Raw genomic sequence first — 15,939 nt, forward strand, 5'->3', positions numbered from 1 at the left:
CCTCGTGCCGCCCCAGGGCTACAGAGTGGCGCTTCCCTCGGTTTGTCCAAAGACTTAACTTACGGGAAGTTAAATCACCCCGGGTGCCAGGGATTCTCTTCAGTATGAGTATTTACTCAACAAGGATTTACCGAGTTTGCCACGGACTGAGCTGTGTGCCAGGGGGACCCCTGGAGACACAGTGACCAAAAGCAGGTGTGGACCTCATGGGGAGGTGGCATCGGACACCCGTGGATAGAGCATTACAGCCCTGGCCTGTGCCCCTCGAGGGGACCTGAGAGGGGGTCGGCTGCGACGGAGCATGCCCTGGGGAGACCCTCAGCTGAGACTGAGGGGGACCGGTTGATTGGGGGTAATGTGGGCGGAGCAGGAAGCACAGGCCTTCCTCCTGAGACCAGACGAGTCTTGAGAAATCTCTGAGCCCTATGTGGGGAGCGGGGGACTGTGGGGTGACATGGGCTGGTCGAGAGGGGAAGCTGGGGGCACAGAGACAGAGTCCAGAGAGACAGCAGTCAGCTGGGATTCTGGAAATCACCATAGTGTTTTTAGTTACAGTTATAGCACGCCCTGTCCCCTCCTGCTCAGGATAGTGGCAAGTCCCGGTCCCTTACACACGTCAGTGGATAAATGAGCGGGGCCTGGGGAGAGGGCCAAGATGTCAGGTTCCTGTGGGGAAATCTCACTGCCTCTTAGGTTCACCCTGCAGGACTTCTCATGGCAGAACTGGAGGCAGAGACCTAGCTGCTGTGATAGGAGCAGTGTTTCTCACACACACACACACACACACACACACACCCGCAGGACTTCTCATGGCAGAACTGGAGGCAGAGACCTAGCTGCTGTGATAGGAGCAGTGTTTCACACACACACACACACACGCACACACACACACACACACACACACACACACCCGCAGGACTTCTCATGGCAGAACTGGAGGCAGAGACCTAGCTGCTGTGATAGGAGCAGTGTTTCACACACACACACACACACACACACACACACACACACACACACCCCCGCAGGACTTCTCATGGCAGAACTGGAGGCAGAGACCTAGCTGCTGTGATAGGAGCAGTGTTTCACACACACACACACACACACACACACACACACACAGTGCCGAGGGCCTCCCGGCGTGGTGCTCACAGCAGCCCAGTGGGCAGGGCGCGGTTGTGCCGGAGGCTGCTCGTGTCTGCGTGGCGCCCCATGGGCCTGGCGGGTACTGAACTTTCCGCTCCCTTGTCTTTTGGACCCAGGGTTACCTGTTCATCTCTGTGCTGGTGAACTCCAACAGCGAGCTGATCCGCTTGATCAACAACGCCATCAAGAATGACCTGGCCAGCCGGAACCCCACTTTCATGGGCCTGGCCCTGCACTGTGTTGCCAACGTGGGCAGCCGCGAGATGGCTGAGGCCTTCGCTGGGGAGATCCCCAAAATCCTCGTAGCTGGGTACATGTCTTATGATTGTTGAAAAATGTCTCTCTTACGTTATGTAACTACTTAAAAGACTTCTAGAATGAGTTAATCTCCGCATTTTACGTAGCAGGAGATGAGATATAGTTTAGACGTCAGGTGAAGTCCAGCATCGCCTCCCCTCCCCCGCTGCCAAGTGCAACCAAACCAAGAAGCAGCTTTAGCCTCACTCAGGCCACAGAAGGTGGGACAGTCGTCCTGTGATGTACAGCCTCTTATCCTCTCCCCCAGCACGCTGAGGAAAAGGCCACACCCCCAAAGTCTCCAGAATTCTGTGTAAACCACCCCGCCATCCTGAGCTTGGGGAGACGCTGTGTAGGGCCGAGCAGGCAGCTCTGGGAGAGTTCAGAGCAGTGCTGGGTCACCCTGGGCCCCGGGGTGTGGGAGGCAGGGTGCCCCTCATGTTCCAGACACTCTGCTGAGCTTGGAGACTGCCTGAGAGCCGGGCCACGGGCCACGCCCAGAGCACTTCCTTAGGACTCTGGCCCTGGAGGGGTGTCATAGAAGGGTCACAGCAGGGGCGGGCAGATGGAGGAGCGCACAGCTCAGAGACGGGCAAGCACAGGAAGGGGCCTTCCCCAGCTGAGGACACTGGAGGGGAGCCCAGGGCACTGTCCCACCCAGGCCTCGCAGCCTTGGTGGGTGCTCAGAGGGGCCCTGAGAGCGCAGCATGGACATGGGGAAGGACTGGGCATGGTCGGAGCAAGCTGCGGGGTGCGGGCTGTGCACCGGCGGACGCTGGAGAGGATTCGGGCAGAGAGCTGCTCCCCACTGAGGGCTGCACGGCGCCCTGGACCCTCCCACCCGTTAGGGCTGCCCAGGTCTAGCCAGGCCTTCCCTGACCCTCTGCCCTCCCGTCCCGACCCCGGCCCAGGCCCGCCCTCCGGTGGCAAGCACTGAGGGTCTGAGGTTTCTGTTTGCAGTGGCTGTGGCCTTATTTCCAGCATCTGAACCGTGCCTGGTACGTAGTAAGTGCTTGATAGGTACCTGTTGTCCAAGTGGAATGGAAAGCAGACAGAGGTAATCTCCGAGGAGCATTCAGGGGAGACGCAGGAACATTTCCTGGAAACGAGGGGGTGCTGCGTGTGCAGCCTGTGAGGCAGGAAGGGGCCAGAGGAGGGGCAGGCTTTGGGGGTGGGAGGTGACCTCCAGGTAGACAGTGACAGAGGAGCGCTGCTCGGGCATGGCTGCGCAGCTGGTCGCCTGCCGCGGCTGGGGCGGCACTGGAGCTGGCCCTGGGGGGGGGGGGGGGCGCCGGCCGGGACAGGACGCCTGTGTGCGTGCTGGGTGCGCAGTCCCTGGAGGGCTCTGGCACAGGGGCGTGGGCGCGGTGCCCTGGGGGCTGAGCGCCTTCACCCTGCGCGTCCTGCAGCCTGCCCACGGCCGCGCCTCCACGCCCCAGGCCCTCCGGGCAGGTGCTCCCTGGGGCTCCGGGCCCTGCGGGCTGGCTGCCGAGTGACCGCTGCGCCGCTCTTTCAGAGACACCATGGACAGTGCAAAGCAGAGCGCCGCCCTGTGTCTGCTGCGCCTGTACCGGACGTCCCCCCACCTGGTCCCCGCGGGCGACTGGGCGTCCCGGGTGGTGCACCTGCTCAATGACCAGCACCTGGTGAGTGCCCCTGGCCGGGGTCCCCCTGTGGGCAGCCCCGCGAGCCGTGGGGCGCCCTCTTCCGGGGCGGTGAGTCCATGTGGTCCCTGGCCCCCCCGTGACTTGGTGTTGGGGACCCCCTGCAGGCTGGGCGGCACGGGTGAGCAGGGCAGAGGCCATGTCTTCTGGAAGCACTGTGGGCCGTGAGGGCGGGGGCAGCCGTGGTCAGACGTCCCCACTGAGGGGGCGCGTGGGGATGTGACACTGGGAGACAAGGCCCTGCAGGAGCAGGTGTTGGGCAGAGGGGCCTTGTCCCGCCTGAACTCTGTGAATAAATGAGAGAATCAAACTTGAAGATAAACAAGATGACTTTCCTGGTGAATAGAGGGTATGTATGAGTGTGTTAGCTGCTTAGTACAGTTTTTCCCAGAAGAGAAATCTCTCTTAAAAATCAAATTGAAAATAAGTGGTCGTTACCTGGAGATTCAGAGGTGAGAGCTTGCTGTGGCATGACAGCCCGGGAGCTGTCCCCATGCCACTCCTCACGCCCACGGGGAAGGTTTGTGCCTGGACAGGGCAGCCCTCCCGAGTGGGGGTTGGGCAGGGGCCTGGGCACGTGGCTTCACGTGCTGGCCTTGCTCACTGGGCTGCACCGGGTCAGTCTCCACCTGTGGACTAGGGAGCAGTGCTGGAGGCTGCAGGGCCCCATGGGTCAGTGGGCTTTTCCCAGTTTTGCTAATGAGGGAAGAGAGGCTCAGAGGGATTGAGTAGCTCCACACAGACCCAGGCTTGGGCCAGGATCTGATGAAGGCTCCAAGCTGGGGCCGGGGCCTTTGCTCTCCCAGAGCCCGGGTGTGGCACGAGGGAGGCAGAGGACGGGGGCCCGGGGCCGGCATCCCCCTTCCTCTGGGCACAGCGCTCTGCAGACGCTGCTGCTCAAGCGTGTGGGTTTCTGGCGCAGGCTGCCCTGCCGCCTCGTCAGGGGAGCTCCTACAACGCGACATGGCTGCCTGGTGCCTGGGCCCCAGCCCCTGCCCTACAAAGACGCCACAGGGACGCAGGGGCAGCCAGGACCGACGCTCAGGGGCCCCTGAGCTCCAGCCCACTCCTGTTGGTGGATGGCTCCTTTCGTCCCGTAGAGACTTGGTGAGCCAGGCTGGGCCCCAGACACTTAGGAGCCGTGGTGGGCAGCTCTCTGCCCTGGCGGGGCCTGCGTGTTAGGCCCGGGGTTTGTTGGAGCCTTCTGTCTCTCTGTCTGGCCCCGGGAGTCTTTGGCGCTTCCTTCAGCCACTGTGGATAGCCAGCCGGGCCAGTCAGCGGCTCGTTGGTGCAGCCTCACATCCCGCTGGCAGCCAGGGGTAGCCTGGCGGGGCTCTGAGGTCGCGCGGCACGGACCGCTCCCACCGCTCTGCTCCCGGAGTCAGGGGGGGGTAGGGGCAGCCCCTGGTCCCAGGGCAGCTTTCTGAGCTGACCTGGCTTGCATCTTCACTGCGAGCTGGGATTGTTCAGTCTGCCTTGTCTTTTCTATGTTTGTGAGACTACGTCTCTACTTAGCTAGAATCTTCCTGTAAGAGTCGCAGGTTACCAGAACAGCCATGGCTTATGCTGGGACAGCAGCAGAGGCCCCAGCAGCGAGGGAGATGCCACATCTGGGGTCCACCTGGTGGCAGAGGCATGGCCCAGGCCGCTTTCAGAAAGGGGCCCGCCCTGGCCGGGCGGCTCGGTTGGTTGGAGCGTCGTCCTGTGCACCAGAGGGCTGTGGGCTCCTTTCCTGGTCAGGGCTCGAACCCAGGTTGCGGGTTTGATCCCCAGTCGGGGCGCGTGCGGGGGGCAACCAACGGATGCTTCTCTAAAATAAATGAGAACATGCCCCCAGGTGAGGGTTAGAAAAGAAAGGGGCAGAACGGGCTTTGCAGCTGCTCTTCCACAGCTCACTTTGGGTCTGTAAAGACTCAGTGAGTAAAGGTAGCGCCTCTCCCCGCAGTCCACGCAGGCTGAGGGTAACGGGGCAGCGGGCGCAGCTGCCCAGGGGCCGGTCGGCTGGGCGGGCGGGGCGACGAGGCGGGCAGGGACTGGGGTGGACAGCGGAAGCCGGAGAGAGAGCCGCCTGCGGGCACCGTCTTCTCTCTGCCTCAGGCGGCCTGTGGGCTGCCAGGTTGTTGCTCTGAAAGTTTGACTGGAAAAATGGGCTTAAAATGAGAGGCCAGGGTTGGGTCCTTTGACTGGAGTGGAGACGCATCTCATGGCGTGTCTGTCTTTCAGGGCGTGGTGACCGCTGCCACGAGCCTCATCACCACCCTAGCGCAGAAGAGCCCGGAGGAGTTCAAGACCTCCGTCTCCCTGGCCGTCTCCAGGCTGAGCAGAGTGAGTCTGTGCGGGGGTGCGGCTCTGGGGGGGCGCTGGCCGCAGTCCTTCCATGCAGCTGGTGTAGCAGTTGCTTTCCAGAGTGCGGGCATCTGGTCAGCCTTCCTTCCCACTCCGAGTCCGCTGGGAACTGCCCCGCCTGCGTGGGAAGGGGCCCAGAGTGGAGCAGCCCAGCTGCGGGCTCCCCCGGGCAGGGCAGGCGTGCGGGGCCCTGGGGGGTGGGGGCCGGCTTCCTCCCTGTGGCGGGGGCCCTGTCCTCACTGCCCGCCCCTCGCCGCCTGGGCTCTCTGAGCCTGCCCTTCGTGGGCACTGTGCGTTTTGTTTCATGTCAGCAGGTCACATGGCACGTGTTCCTTTGTTCGACTTGTTTTGGTCAAAGTTGTGAAGTTGTCGTGTTTGTTTTGCGTGCTTTTCATTCGTCTTTGATGCCGTGTAGAATTTGAATGTGCCACATCCACCTTCGTGAACAGGCTCACTTGTGACTGAAAGTGGCACATCTGGGAGCTTTGTGGGGTGCAGATGCAGGAGATGGGGGGCGCTGGGATGTGTGGTAGTGGACATGTAATGTCTGGGGCACCGTGTCTGCTGCTGGGAGCCGTGTTGGAGCCGTGAGTGAAGGAAGCGTGCCCTCCAGCCTCAGCGCATGGCGGCCAAGGGGTTGTGGGGTTTGTGCGGTCCCTATTACTGAGGGGTGAGGAAATGAGAGTGAAACTGAGTGCTCCCTTTCCAGGGGCAACCGAAGGAAAAGGTCTTCCTTTCATTGCCAGAAACTATAAGGATGCTGAGAATGAGATAATTTAGACACAGATATGCTAGAAGAAAAGGAGGTGGGAACACCCTCAGTGCCAAAAGTAAAGGGGATGAAAAGCACTGGCAACACCAGGGAGTGGCCCCGGGGCTGGGGTGCAACCAATGCAGGAAGAAGACACAGCCCAGGGGCCACCTGTGCAGAGTAAAAAGGGATGGAGCTCTTGGTGGCCTGTACAAATGAGGGAAAACACCTAGAAGCTTCTGTCCAAGCTTCTTCTCTGTGCAGGGAAACAGCAAGGAAGTGTGCTGGCCGCTCAGGGACAGGTACACACCCACCGAGAGGTCCAAACCCAGAGCGTGGCCCAGACAAAGTGTGCGTCCCAGATCCAGGCCGTGCTCCTCCTGCAGGACCACCGGGAGTTGCCCCCCGCAGCAACACCTCTGGGAGCCTCCAAGGCAGAACGTGCTCCTCTGCTCTGCAGGAATCCTTCTGCCCCCCCAGGGTGCAAACAACCACCCTTTCCACCCCAAGGAAGAGGGGGCGCTAGAGAACACAAAATTAAAATACTTAAACATTTTATAGTTTTGACAATACAAGACATCCTGGGAGAAAAATCTACTTGAAATGTAGTTTAAAAATTAGTCTTCATATATGACACAGAAAGCATAATCCATAAAAGAAAAAAACTGATGTGGATATAATGAAATTTAAAATGTGCGCTCTGTGAATAATGATGTTCAAAGACACTAGCTTCCTTCTGAGGGACCAGAGGTCTCCCTGTGCGTGTCACTCACTTTCCGGTCCACAGAGGAAAGACTGAGTCCCATGGGCGCCATAGTTCTGGGCTGAGAGTCGGCAGCGTCGCAGGTTTATGTCCTGCGGACGGGACTGCCCCAGCACGCCACTGCCCCGAGCGAGAGCGGCCGCTGCAGGGTGGGCCCGGAGCAGCTGCGCCTTCGCCTCTAGGGCGCACAGGGGAGGGCCTGAAGGTCCTCGGTGCCATCCAATGAGCCGGGTTTCAGGCGATGCGTGACCTGCGGAACCAGAGCCGGTGTGGCTCCGTGGGGGTCCCTGCAGTGGGGGTTCTCCCGGGGACACCTGCCCGCAGCGTCTCACACCTGTGCTGTTTCACAGATTGTGACGTCTGCGTCCACAGACCTGCAGGACTACACTTACTACTTCGTCCCGGCTCCCTGGCTGTCAGTCAAACTTCTGCGGCTGCTCCAGTGCTACCCACCCCCAGGTACGGGGTCGCCTCGGCCCCTCAGGGTTAGGTCTTCTGCTTGCTCTCTTTTGAAGTCCTTTACTGGTGCTGGTTCTTGTCCCGTGGGAGAACCTGCAATGTCGTTACAACCTGGAATTAGCTCTGCTTTTAGATAGTTTCAGATCCCTGCAGGTTTTGGAAACAATCTTGCAATAAAACTTGAAACCATTGGAAACTTTGTATCCCACATTGTTAATCACCCATCTAACCTTAACATACCCACCAAGGAAGTTTTGCGCTCATGTTTCATTCTGAAATGTTACTGATTTGATTAGTACCTAGGTATCTAGAAACAGAATTTCTTGGTTGAAGAATGAACATGAAAATTTTGTTGGATACACCCAGTTCCTTCTACAAAGATTGATTTGTTGCTGGAACCTTTACATTTGAACCTAATTTGTTTTTATACAGGGTACTAGTTGCTTTCAGGTAACCTCCACACTAAGTATCTTCTTTATTGGGATGAACCACACCGCCTTGGCGGTGCCCATGCCCTCTGCCCAGGAGATCGCTCCCTGGGGCTGGCGCTGTCTCCTCTTCCCGAGACTCCCCCCCCACCCCCCCTCCCAGGTGGAGGCTCTGGCGCGCTGCGGAGCCTGATGTGCCGCTTTTCCCTAGGGCTTTCATGTCATGTGTTTGTCCACGTGCCTGAGGCTTTATTTTCTCTTGATTTACGGAATCTATATCTCAGGAAAAACGTTGTGTATGTTATTTCATTAAAATGTACGCATAGTTCCCTGGCAATTGAATTGCCTTATTATTATCATTTTTTTAATACTTTATTAATTTTTAGAGATAGGAGGAAGGAGGGAGGAAGAGAGGGAGGGAAACATTGATTGGCTGCCTCTCACGTGCCCCCAACCAGGGACCCAGCCCGCAACCCAGGCCTGTGTCCTGCCTGGGGATCAAACTGGCGACCCTTTGGTTTGCAGGCCGGTGCTCAGTCCACTGGGCCCCACCAGCCAGGGCTAACTTGTCTTATTTTAAATGGCTGCATGATTTGAATAACCACCATTTCTCCCTGGTGTGAGATGACTGGGTACTCAGGACCCGAGGCAGGCACCTGGGAGGGCAGGGCGGGCTGGCAGGGGCGCTGGCCCGATGGCTTTCTGTCCTGCCCAGAAGACCCTGCTGTGCGAGGCCGCCTCACCGAGTGCCTGGAGACGATTCTCAACAAGGCCCAGGAGCCGCCCAAGTCCAAGAAGGTGCAGCACTCCAACGCCAAGAATGCTGTGCTCTTCGAGGCCATCAGCCTCATCATCCACCATGACAGGTGAGCCGGCAGGCGCCTCCTGCCGCTGCGCTCCCTGCCGCAGGCTGAGCGCGCAGTGCTCTCCAGCACAGGCACGGGTGCTCTTCCTCCTTGACGGCAGGCCTAGCGGGCGACCTGGCCTCCACACACATGCAGGCGCTGGCGTGTGGCCTCACCCTCCTCCCCAGCAGCGCCTGCCCCTGCGTGGCCGCTCCTGTCCGTCCTCCGACCCTGAGAACCACCGCACCTCCCTGCGAGGGCCTCTGCTGTTTCTCCTGAGTGTCCCATCACCGACGGGAAGGGCGGGACGCCCGTTGCGTGTGTCTTATGTGTGTCCCTGTGGTGCACAGCAGCACTCAGTGGCGGTGGCAGGTCATCGGGGAGTGTGGAGATGACCGTGCGTGTCGGTGCAGCACAGTGGGTGGGGGTGGGCAGTGCCCTGGGGCAGGGGCAGGTGCTGCCTTGCCGTCTTGTGCGGTTCCTGTGCCTTGCGCACGGCACTGCGTCCTAGAAATCCCGTGAGAGCAGCAGTGTGGCCCTGCGTGGGCTCTGAGGTGGCGCCGGGAGCCCTATGGGCCGGGCATGCCTGTTCCCAGCTGTCTGCCACTGCACCGCTCCTCACACACTCTTGCCTGGGACAGGTCACAGCCCGAGTCACACTTCCCACGGAGCTGTCCCCGTCAGAGGCGGCCTTGACATCTGGAGCAAGGGCACTTAGAGGGCAGTAGCCTCATGAGGGCCGAGTGGGGAGGGAACCGAGAGCCGGCCCAGCTGCTTTTACACCGTGTTTCCACACTACCCTCTAGAGGCCTCTTGTTGTCAGGGCTCTTGTCCAGCGTCTCTCCGGGCTGGGACCTCCGGCCCAGTCTGACGGGGACCCTGCGGGACCGCCGTGCACGCGGGACGGGCTGAGGGCACGCAAGGTGCCCCTGTGGTCAGCAGCGCTCGGAGCCGGGCAGTGCTGCAGGGGTCTCCCACTGTGGGCTCGTCCTGGGAGGACCCTGTGCGGTCACCGAGCGTGACACGGCGCTGCTGCCGGCCGTGCCCACGTGCGCGCAGCCCCCAGCCCCCGCTTCTCCCGTCCCTGCAGCGAGCCCAGCCTGCTGGTCCGGGCCTGCAACCAGCTGGGCCAGTTCCTGCAGCACCGGGAGACCAACCTGCGCTACCTGGCGCTGGAGAGCATGTGCGCGCTGGCCAGCTCCGAGTTCTCCCACGAGGCCGTGAAGACGCACATCGAGACGGTCATCAACGCCCTGAAGGCAGGTGTCCTGTGTGCGGGGACGTGGCCACTGGGGTCGCGCCGCTAGGCCAGGCCACGCGGCGGCTCTGGGCGCACGACTCCCCTGGGCGCCGCTGCGCTGCGGCCTGGCCTGAAGCGCTCTGCCCCGCACGTGCCGGGGCCGCAGCGAAGGGCTGTGTCGCCAGAGGCGCTGGTGGGAGAGGCGGGAGCTCCTGCCTTTGTCTCCAAGACGGCTCGCCCTTTGCAGAAGGAAACTCAGGTTTCAGGGAATCAAAGTTCCAGGCTTGGAGGAGCGGGTGGAGGCCACCCGTCCTTTTGTCAGACACACCCGCGTCCACGCGCTTCCAGCTGTTAGTGTGTGCGCAGGGGTCTGCAGGCCGACGGGGGGCTGCCCTGCGCCAGGCTTATCCGAGTCAGAAGAGGCCTGACTCTGCCGCTTCGTGGTCACGCGAATTTAACAGACACTTGGGTGCTGGTCTGAATGGGAGGCCCACAGGGTTTGGGGTGTGCTGGGTGCCTCCAGCCCCGGGTGCGGGGGCTGCTCGTGCGCGGGCTGGCAGGCTTGCCCTCGCTTTTGCATGCTGCTTGGCCCTGCACCGGCACTCCTCAGGCCATGCTGTGCTGAGAAACGGATGCGCAGGCCCCCTGACAAGCGCACAGGCGCCCCAGAAGGTGCCAGTCTGTGACCACACAGTAGACTGGCCTCTGACCCCGTCCCCTAGGAGACGGGGCTTGATTCCGAGCAGTGCAGGGCGAGGGGTAGTGAGCTGGCATGTGAGGGGCTCTGCCTGACCGGAGCCCATGGGGCCCCTGCACTCGGATGGTGAGTGAGGAGGGCCCCGGGTGAGTGTCAGGACCCCAGTGGGGGCCCGTCCACCCAGCCCAGGGGTGTCCTGGGCGCTCACTCCGTACCTCGTCCCCAGACGGAGCGGGACGTGAGTGTGCGGCAGCGGGCCGTGGACCTCCTCTACGCCATGTGTGACCGCAGCAACGCCCAGCAGATCGTGGCTGAGATGCTGAGCTACCTGGAGACAGCTGACTACTCCATTCGAGAAGAGATTGTGAGTTCTGGCCCCTTCGCTGTCACCGGCCACAGACGCTGGTAAATCGGCTTCAGTGTCTCCTTGGTGGCCCTGGTTCTGTTCCATAGACTTCGCTGAGAATCTGCTGGATCCTGGATGGAAGTTCACTTTGCTTTAGCTTTTTAACCCTGTCCTTCAGTAATGCTTTCAGTCTTGCCAGTCCACTGTGGTGGGCTGCTGTGGCACCACCCCAAAGCCCTGCAGCTCAGGCTCCGTGGGAGGCTTCCGAGGGGGGTGGTTAAGGTCCGGCTGGGGGTGTCCCATGGGCAGGACCAAGTTCAGACCTTTGAGTTAACCCTCCTATGCATGGAGTGCTTCCCAATGTCTCCGTGGCATAGCCAGGAAAGAGCGAGCCTGAGCCCTGGCCACTGCTCGGCCGTCTTAGTTTCCAGTGTTGTTTTGTCATCTGCAAAGGGGGTGCACTCACCCAGCACACTGTCCGAGCTCAGCAAACACCAGTGTGTGAGAGATGAGTTGTCATACAGAGTCTGAGGCCCGGAGTCCTGGTGGCCTGTGGCCCCAGAGAGGAGGACCTATGCTGTGTGTGACCCATGCAGGTCTGGTGCTGGTCTCCCCAGGGTCTCAGGCTCAGCGTCCGGCTGCAGAGAGGAGCTAGCAAGACGAGGGGCCCCATAGCCTCTCCATTCTGGGGTGGGAGGGGGAGAAAGAAGCATGGATTTGCTGTTCCACTTATTGGTGCATCATTGGTTGATTCTTATATATGCCCTGACCGGGGATCGAACCTGTAACCTTGGTATATCAAGACAACGCTCTGACTAACTGAGCTACCTGGCCAGGGTGGAAAGGCATTTCTTACTGTCTTTCTGGGAGCAAAGCGCGGCCGAGGCCTCCGTGGGAGCTTTGTGGAGAGAGCGCCTAGCGTCAGAACTGGCTCTGAGTGATGGGGTCCTGGGCTGGTGCTTTGGAGTGTGTGTCGCTGTGCCAGGCCACACTTCAGCTCTGTAGGGGTCATTTGGTGCAGGCCACGGCCACCCTGGGCAGGCCGGCGCCAGGTGCTCACCCTCAGCGCCGAGTGGCCGTGCTTCAGGGAGGCGCTTGGGCTGCCCGTGAACAGAAGGTCAAGCAGGCTTCCCAGAGGTGGCAACCGTTGAGCTGAACTGTCAACCAGCTGTAGAGGCAGAAGGGCCAGGGCATGGTGGGAAGGTGGGGCGTAGGGGAGGGCTGGGCTGTGAGTCTGGTCTGGACGCCTGGTGGGTGGGACCGACTCGGGCACTTCGGCTGTTCGCTGGGGTGTCTTCCTCGTGGCTCTCTGGCTGCTTGAGCAGGGACGGCAGGGCCGCGTGTGATGGTTTCTCCAGCCCTGGAGCATCCGTCAGCTCTGTGCTGGCTCTCAGGTCCTTTTAGATGATGAGGGACAACCCTTCGTTTTGATCCTGTGAGGAGTGAGGCAGGCACTCCTGGTCCCCGGCAGGTACTTTGTCCCTCTGGCCGGGCAGGTGTGCGCAAGCGGCTGTGCTAGCTGCTGGGCGTCCGTCCAGCCTGGGGCTCACGCACCCCCTGCCCCCCTGCCCCGCCTCCAGGGAGCCTTTCTGTTCACCAGGAGGACGCAGTGTAGGCGGGACAGCACCTGCTGTGATGTGGCTGAGGGCGGACGGAGGCGGGGCCGGGGCCTGGGGGCTGCTGTGGGACGGGGCGGCCAGCCTGCAGGAGAGGGTGAGAGCAAGAGGCCGCTGAGGCCCAAGGGCTGAGCGCCGCGGGCGGAGACGGCGGATGTGGGCCAGGAGCCCGGCTGCGGCTGAGGGAGGGGACGAGGCGAGCTCCGGAATGACTCTCTGGGTCCTGTGGAGAGTCGTGTGGAGGGCAGAGCAGATGGACGGCGCAGCGGGGAAGGCGAAGAAGGGCGAGGTGGCGTGGAGGGGGTGGTGCCCACGTGGTCTGGTGGGGGGCGGCCGACACTATTCAGGGCAGCCGCTCCGTGCGTGGAGAGGCTGACATGGGAGGCCGGGGGCCGGTGTCGCCCAGCCCGGTGCAGTTGTCCTGGGGCTGTGGTGTGGCCGTGCAGCCCTCTGAGGTGCGTGGGGGGTCACTGAGTGGTGGGTTCCATGGAGAGTGGAAGGGAGGCTGACGAGAAAGGCGGGCTGGAGCGGGGGACCCAGAGAGCGCGGCCACTACACACACCGGGGGCAGGAGGGCGGCCCTGCGGGCTCCTGTTGCCAGGACCTGTCTCCCCCGTGTGGTCCTACAGGTGTCCTGTCGTGTCTGTGGCTGGAGGGTGGTCTGACGTCCCTCAGCTAAATCTGTGGATCTTAAACTGTCCAGGCTCCTTTGAGGACCCGGCGGGAGTGCCCACCACCCAGGTGGGCTGCCTGGGTTCAGGCCTGAAGCCCACATGGGTGCCCAGCTGTTGCGGGGCCGCAGGCACCTGCCCTGAGCGGCTGCCCTTGCAGGTGCTGAAGGTCGCCATCTTGGCAGAGAAGTACGCCGTGGACTACACATGGTATGTGGACACCATCCTGAACCTGATCCGGGTTGCCGGCGACTACGTGAGTGAAGAGGTGTGGTACCGCGTCATTCAGATCGTCATCAACCGGGACGACGTGCAGGGCTACGCCGCCAAGACCGTGTTCGAGGTGCCCGGGCTCGCCCTTCGGGCTATGGTCCTGGGATGCAGCTGCTCCCCTTCCATCTGCTGTTGGCCACCCTTGGAGGGTCCCGCTCTTGTCCTGCTGACCCCCTGCTGGACTGTCAGCTGCTTCTCACCCTAACCCACCCGTGTTACCGACCACAGCTGGGACGCTCAGCTCAGGCCACCTGAGCGCAGTGCCCAGGGCTGGCACCTCGGGCTTGCCTCCCCATGCGTGAGAGCCCATGGGGGCCCCGGGAAGACCCTGAGGGGCTCCTGCCCCCTGCCTGGGGCCTGCATGTTAGCTCTGGGGGCGCAGCTCTCGTGACAGGGTGGGATCGGCTATGCCTCTGCCTCTGGGGCTGCCCTGCTGCACCTCGGCTGCATGGCAGGAGGCCAGGAGGCGCGGCTCGGACGCGCCCCCACAGCTGCTTGCTGTCGTGCAGGCGCTGCAGGCCCCAGCGTGCCACGAGAACCTGGTCAAAGTGGGCGGCTACATCCTGGGCGAGTTCGGGAACCTGATCGCTGGGGACCCGCGGTCCAGGTAAGGTGCCCCTACGGTGTCAGGGAGCCTCTCTGCTGAGGCTGGGCTGCACCAGCTGCTTCTCCTGCCGGTGGTCTGACGTGGCCACCGGGACAGCCCAGGGCAAGGCCACCTCCACTGGGCACTGACGGCTCCATTTCCCTGCAAGCTGAGCAAAAAGCAGGGGTCCTAGTGGAAAGTGCAGACGTGGGTGTGGGGTCCCTTTGTCCTGGGACGGAGCGGCTCTGTCCCTGCTGGGGAACCCCCGGGGCTCAGGCTGCCTGCCCAGGGGAGAAGGTGAAGGGCCTGCTCTCCTTCCCGCCGCAGCCCGCTGGTCCAGTTCAGCCTGCTGCACTCCAAGTTCCACCTGTGCAGCGTCCCCACCAGGGCCCTGCTGCTGTCCACCTACATCAAGTTCGTGAACCTCTTCCCGGAGGTGAAGCCCACCATCCAGGACGTGCTGCGCAGTGACGGCCAGCTGAAGAACGCCGACGTGGAGCTGCAGCAGCGCGCCGTCGAGTACCTGCGGCTGAGCACGGTCGCCAGCACCGACATCCTGGTACGCCTCGGCACGCCGGCCCCGCTCGTGGCCGCGCCGCGGTGCTGACCCGCTCCCTCCCCACAGGCCACTGTCCTGGAGGAGATGCCCCCGTTCCCGGAGCGCGAGTCGTCCATCCTGGCCAAGCTGAAGAAGAAGAAGGGCCCAGGCACGGCGGCGGGCCTGGAGGAAGGCAAGCGCGAGCGGGGCGCCGACGTCAACGGGGGCCCCGAGCCGGCCCCGGCCAGCAGCGCGGTGGGTCCCGCCCTGGTGCCCGAGCTCCTGTGCCACCCAGCCCCTCAGATATGGGGCCAGCAGAGCACTGGTCTGTTGGGGAGAAGCTTTTGTCAAGTAGAAAGGCGCGTGCCGAGAGCCTGGTGGTGGCCCCAAGCCTGAGGCCGCCCCCTGCCCTGCCCCTGGGAGCCTTGCGTCTGTCTTCCAGGCCCTTCACCCGGCTGTTATCTGGGGTCCCGTTCAGCCCCCAGTCCTCCGTCTGCCCTGCGTTTTGGAAAACATGGTCACGCGCCTCCTGTGGGGGCCTTCCCTGCTCTGTGCTGCCTGCGGTGGGTCCGCCTCAGGCCACTCCGAGAGGCTTGCAGGCGTGGACTGTGCTAGGCATGCGCCCCCACTGCAGGTGACAGAGGGGTTTTCGCACGTCCACACCAGCGTGCCCTTTGGTGTTGGCGGTGGCGATGTCCTGTTGAGAGTGGCTTGCTTGCTTGCTGTCCGCGACTGCACTGGAGCTCCTGAGAGCGGGCCCACCAGCTGACCCGCGGCAGTGCCTTCAGTGAGGCGACCAGCCCCCAGGACTGCGGGCTCTCTGCTCACCCAGGGCACAGGAAGCCTGGGAGGCTTGGTTTCTTCTCCAGGACGCCGGTGCAGGGATGGGAATAATGCCGCGTCTTGAAATCAGGTGGCCTCGGTGAGGGCGAGCTTCAGAGATCACGTGGGGTTTGCTGTTGAGAGAGCTTACCTCCGGCCCGTGCTCTTGGGCAGGGCCCTGCGGTGTGGCCCCATTGCGCCTGTGTGTCCCCCGGGCCAAGGACGAGGGAGCCAGTGTTCAGACCTTGCTGCCAGGCCCCTCCCCTGGGCCTGCGGCGCTCTCTCTCTCTCTCTCTCTCTCTCGGCTCCCGCTTCAGGCCAGCCCTTGGCGTGTCTGCTGCTGAGGCTGCTCCATGGCCTGCGCAGTTTGAGTTTGAGGCCCTGTTGGTTTTGGAGTGAACGGTAACTGGATGCTGTGTCTCCCAGCAACCATCCTCCCTTCCATGGGGCTTTC

At 62.2% G+C, this 15,939-nt stretch overlaps 1 protein-coding gene across 2 annotated transcripts in view; it reads left to right on the forward strand.

Annotated features, from left to right (window-relative positions):
* Nucleotides 1-15,939, forward strand: part of AP2A2 (adaptor related protein complex 2 subunit alpha 2) — a 51,125-nt gene that overhangs the window by 26,198 nt on the left and 8,988 nt on the right. Inside the window, exons 4-14 of one of the 2 annotated variants that reach the window (XM_090292104.1) lie at nt 1,260-1,453; nt 2,957-3,086; nt 5,328-5,429; nt 7,315-7,423; nt 8,567-8,717; nt 9,787-9,955; nt 10,860-10,997; nt 13,427-13,609; nt 14,049-14,146; nt 14,453-14,684; nt 14,751-14,918. In XM_090292104.1, coding sequence (XP_090148230.1) covers nt 1,260-1,453; nt 2,957-3,086; nt 5,328-5,429; nt 7,315-7,423; nt 8,567-8,717; nt 9,787-9,955; nt 10,860-10,997; nt 13,427-13,609; nt 14,049-14,146; nt 14,453-14,684; nt 14,751-14,918 — 1,674 coding nt within the window. The remainder of the gene's footprint in view (nt 1-1,259; nt 1,454-2,956; nt 3,087-5,327; nt 5,430-7,314; nt 7,424-8,566; nt 8,718-9,786; nt 9,956-10,859; nt 10,998-13,426; nt 13,610-14,048; nt 14,147-14,452; nt 14,685-14,750; nt 14,919-15,939) is intronic. The other variant, XM_090292112.1, reaches the window with a different exon arrangement.

This window comes from Furipterus horrens, unplaced genomic scaffold (assembly GCF_987537825.1).
Source record: "Furipterus horrens unplaced genomic scaffold, mFurHor1.1.pri manual_scaffold_2, whole genome shotgun sequence".
Lineage (NCBI taxonomy): Eukaryota > Metazoa > Chordata > Mammalia > Chiroptera > Furipteridae > Furipterus > Furipterus horrens.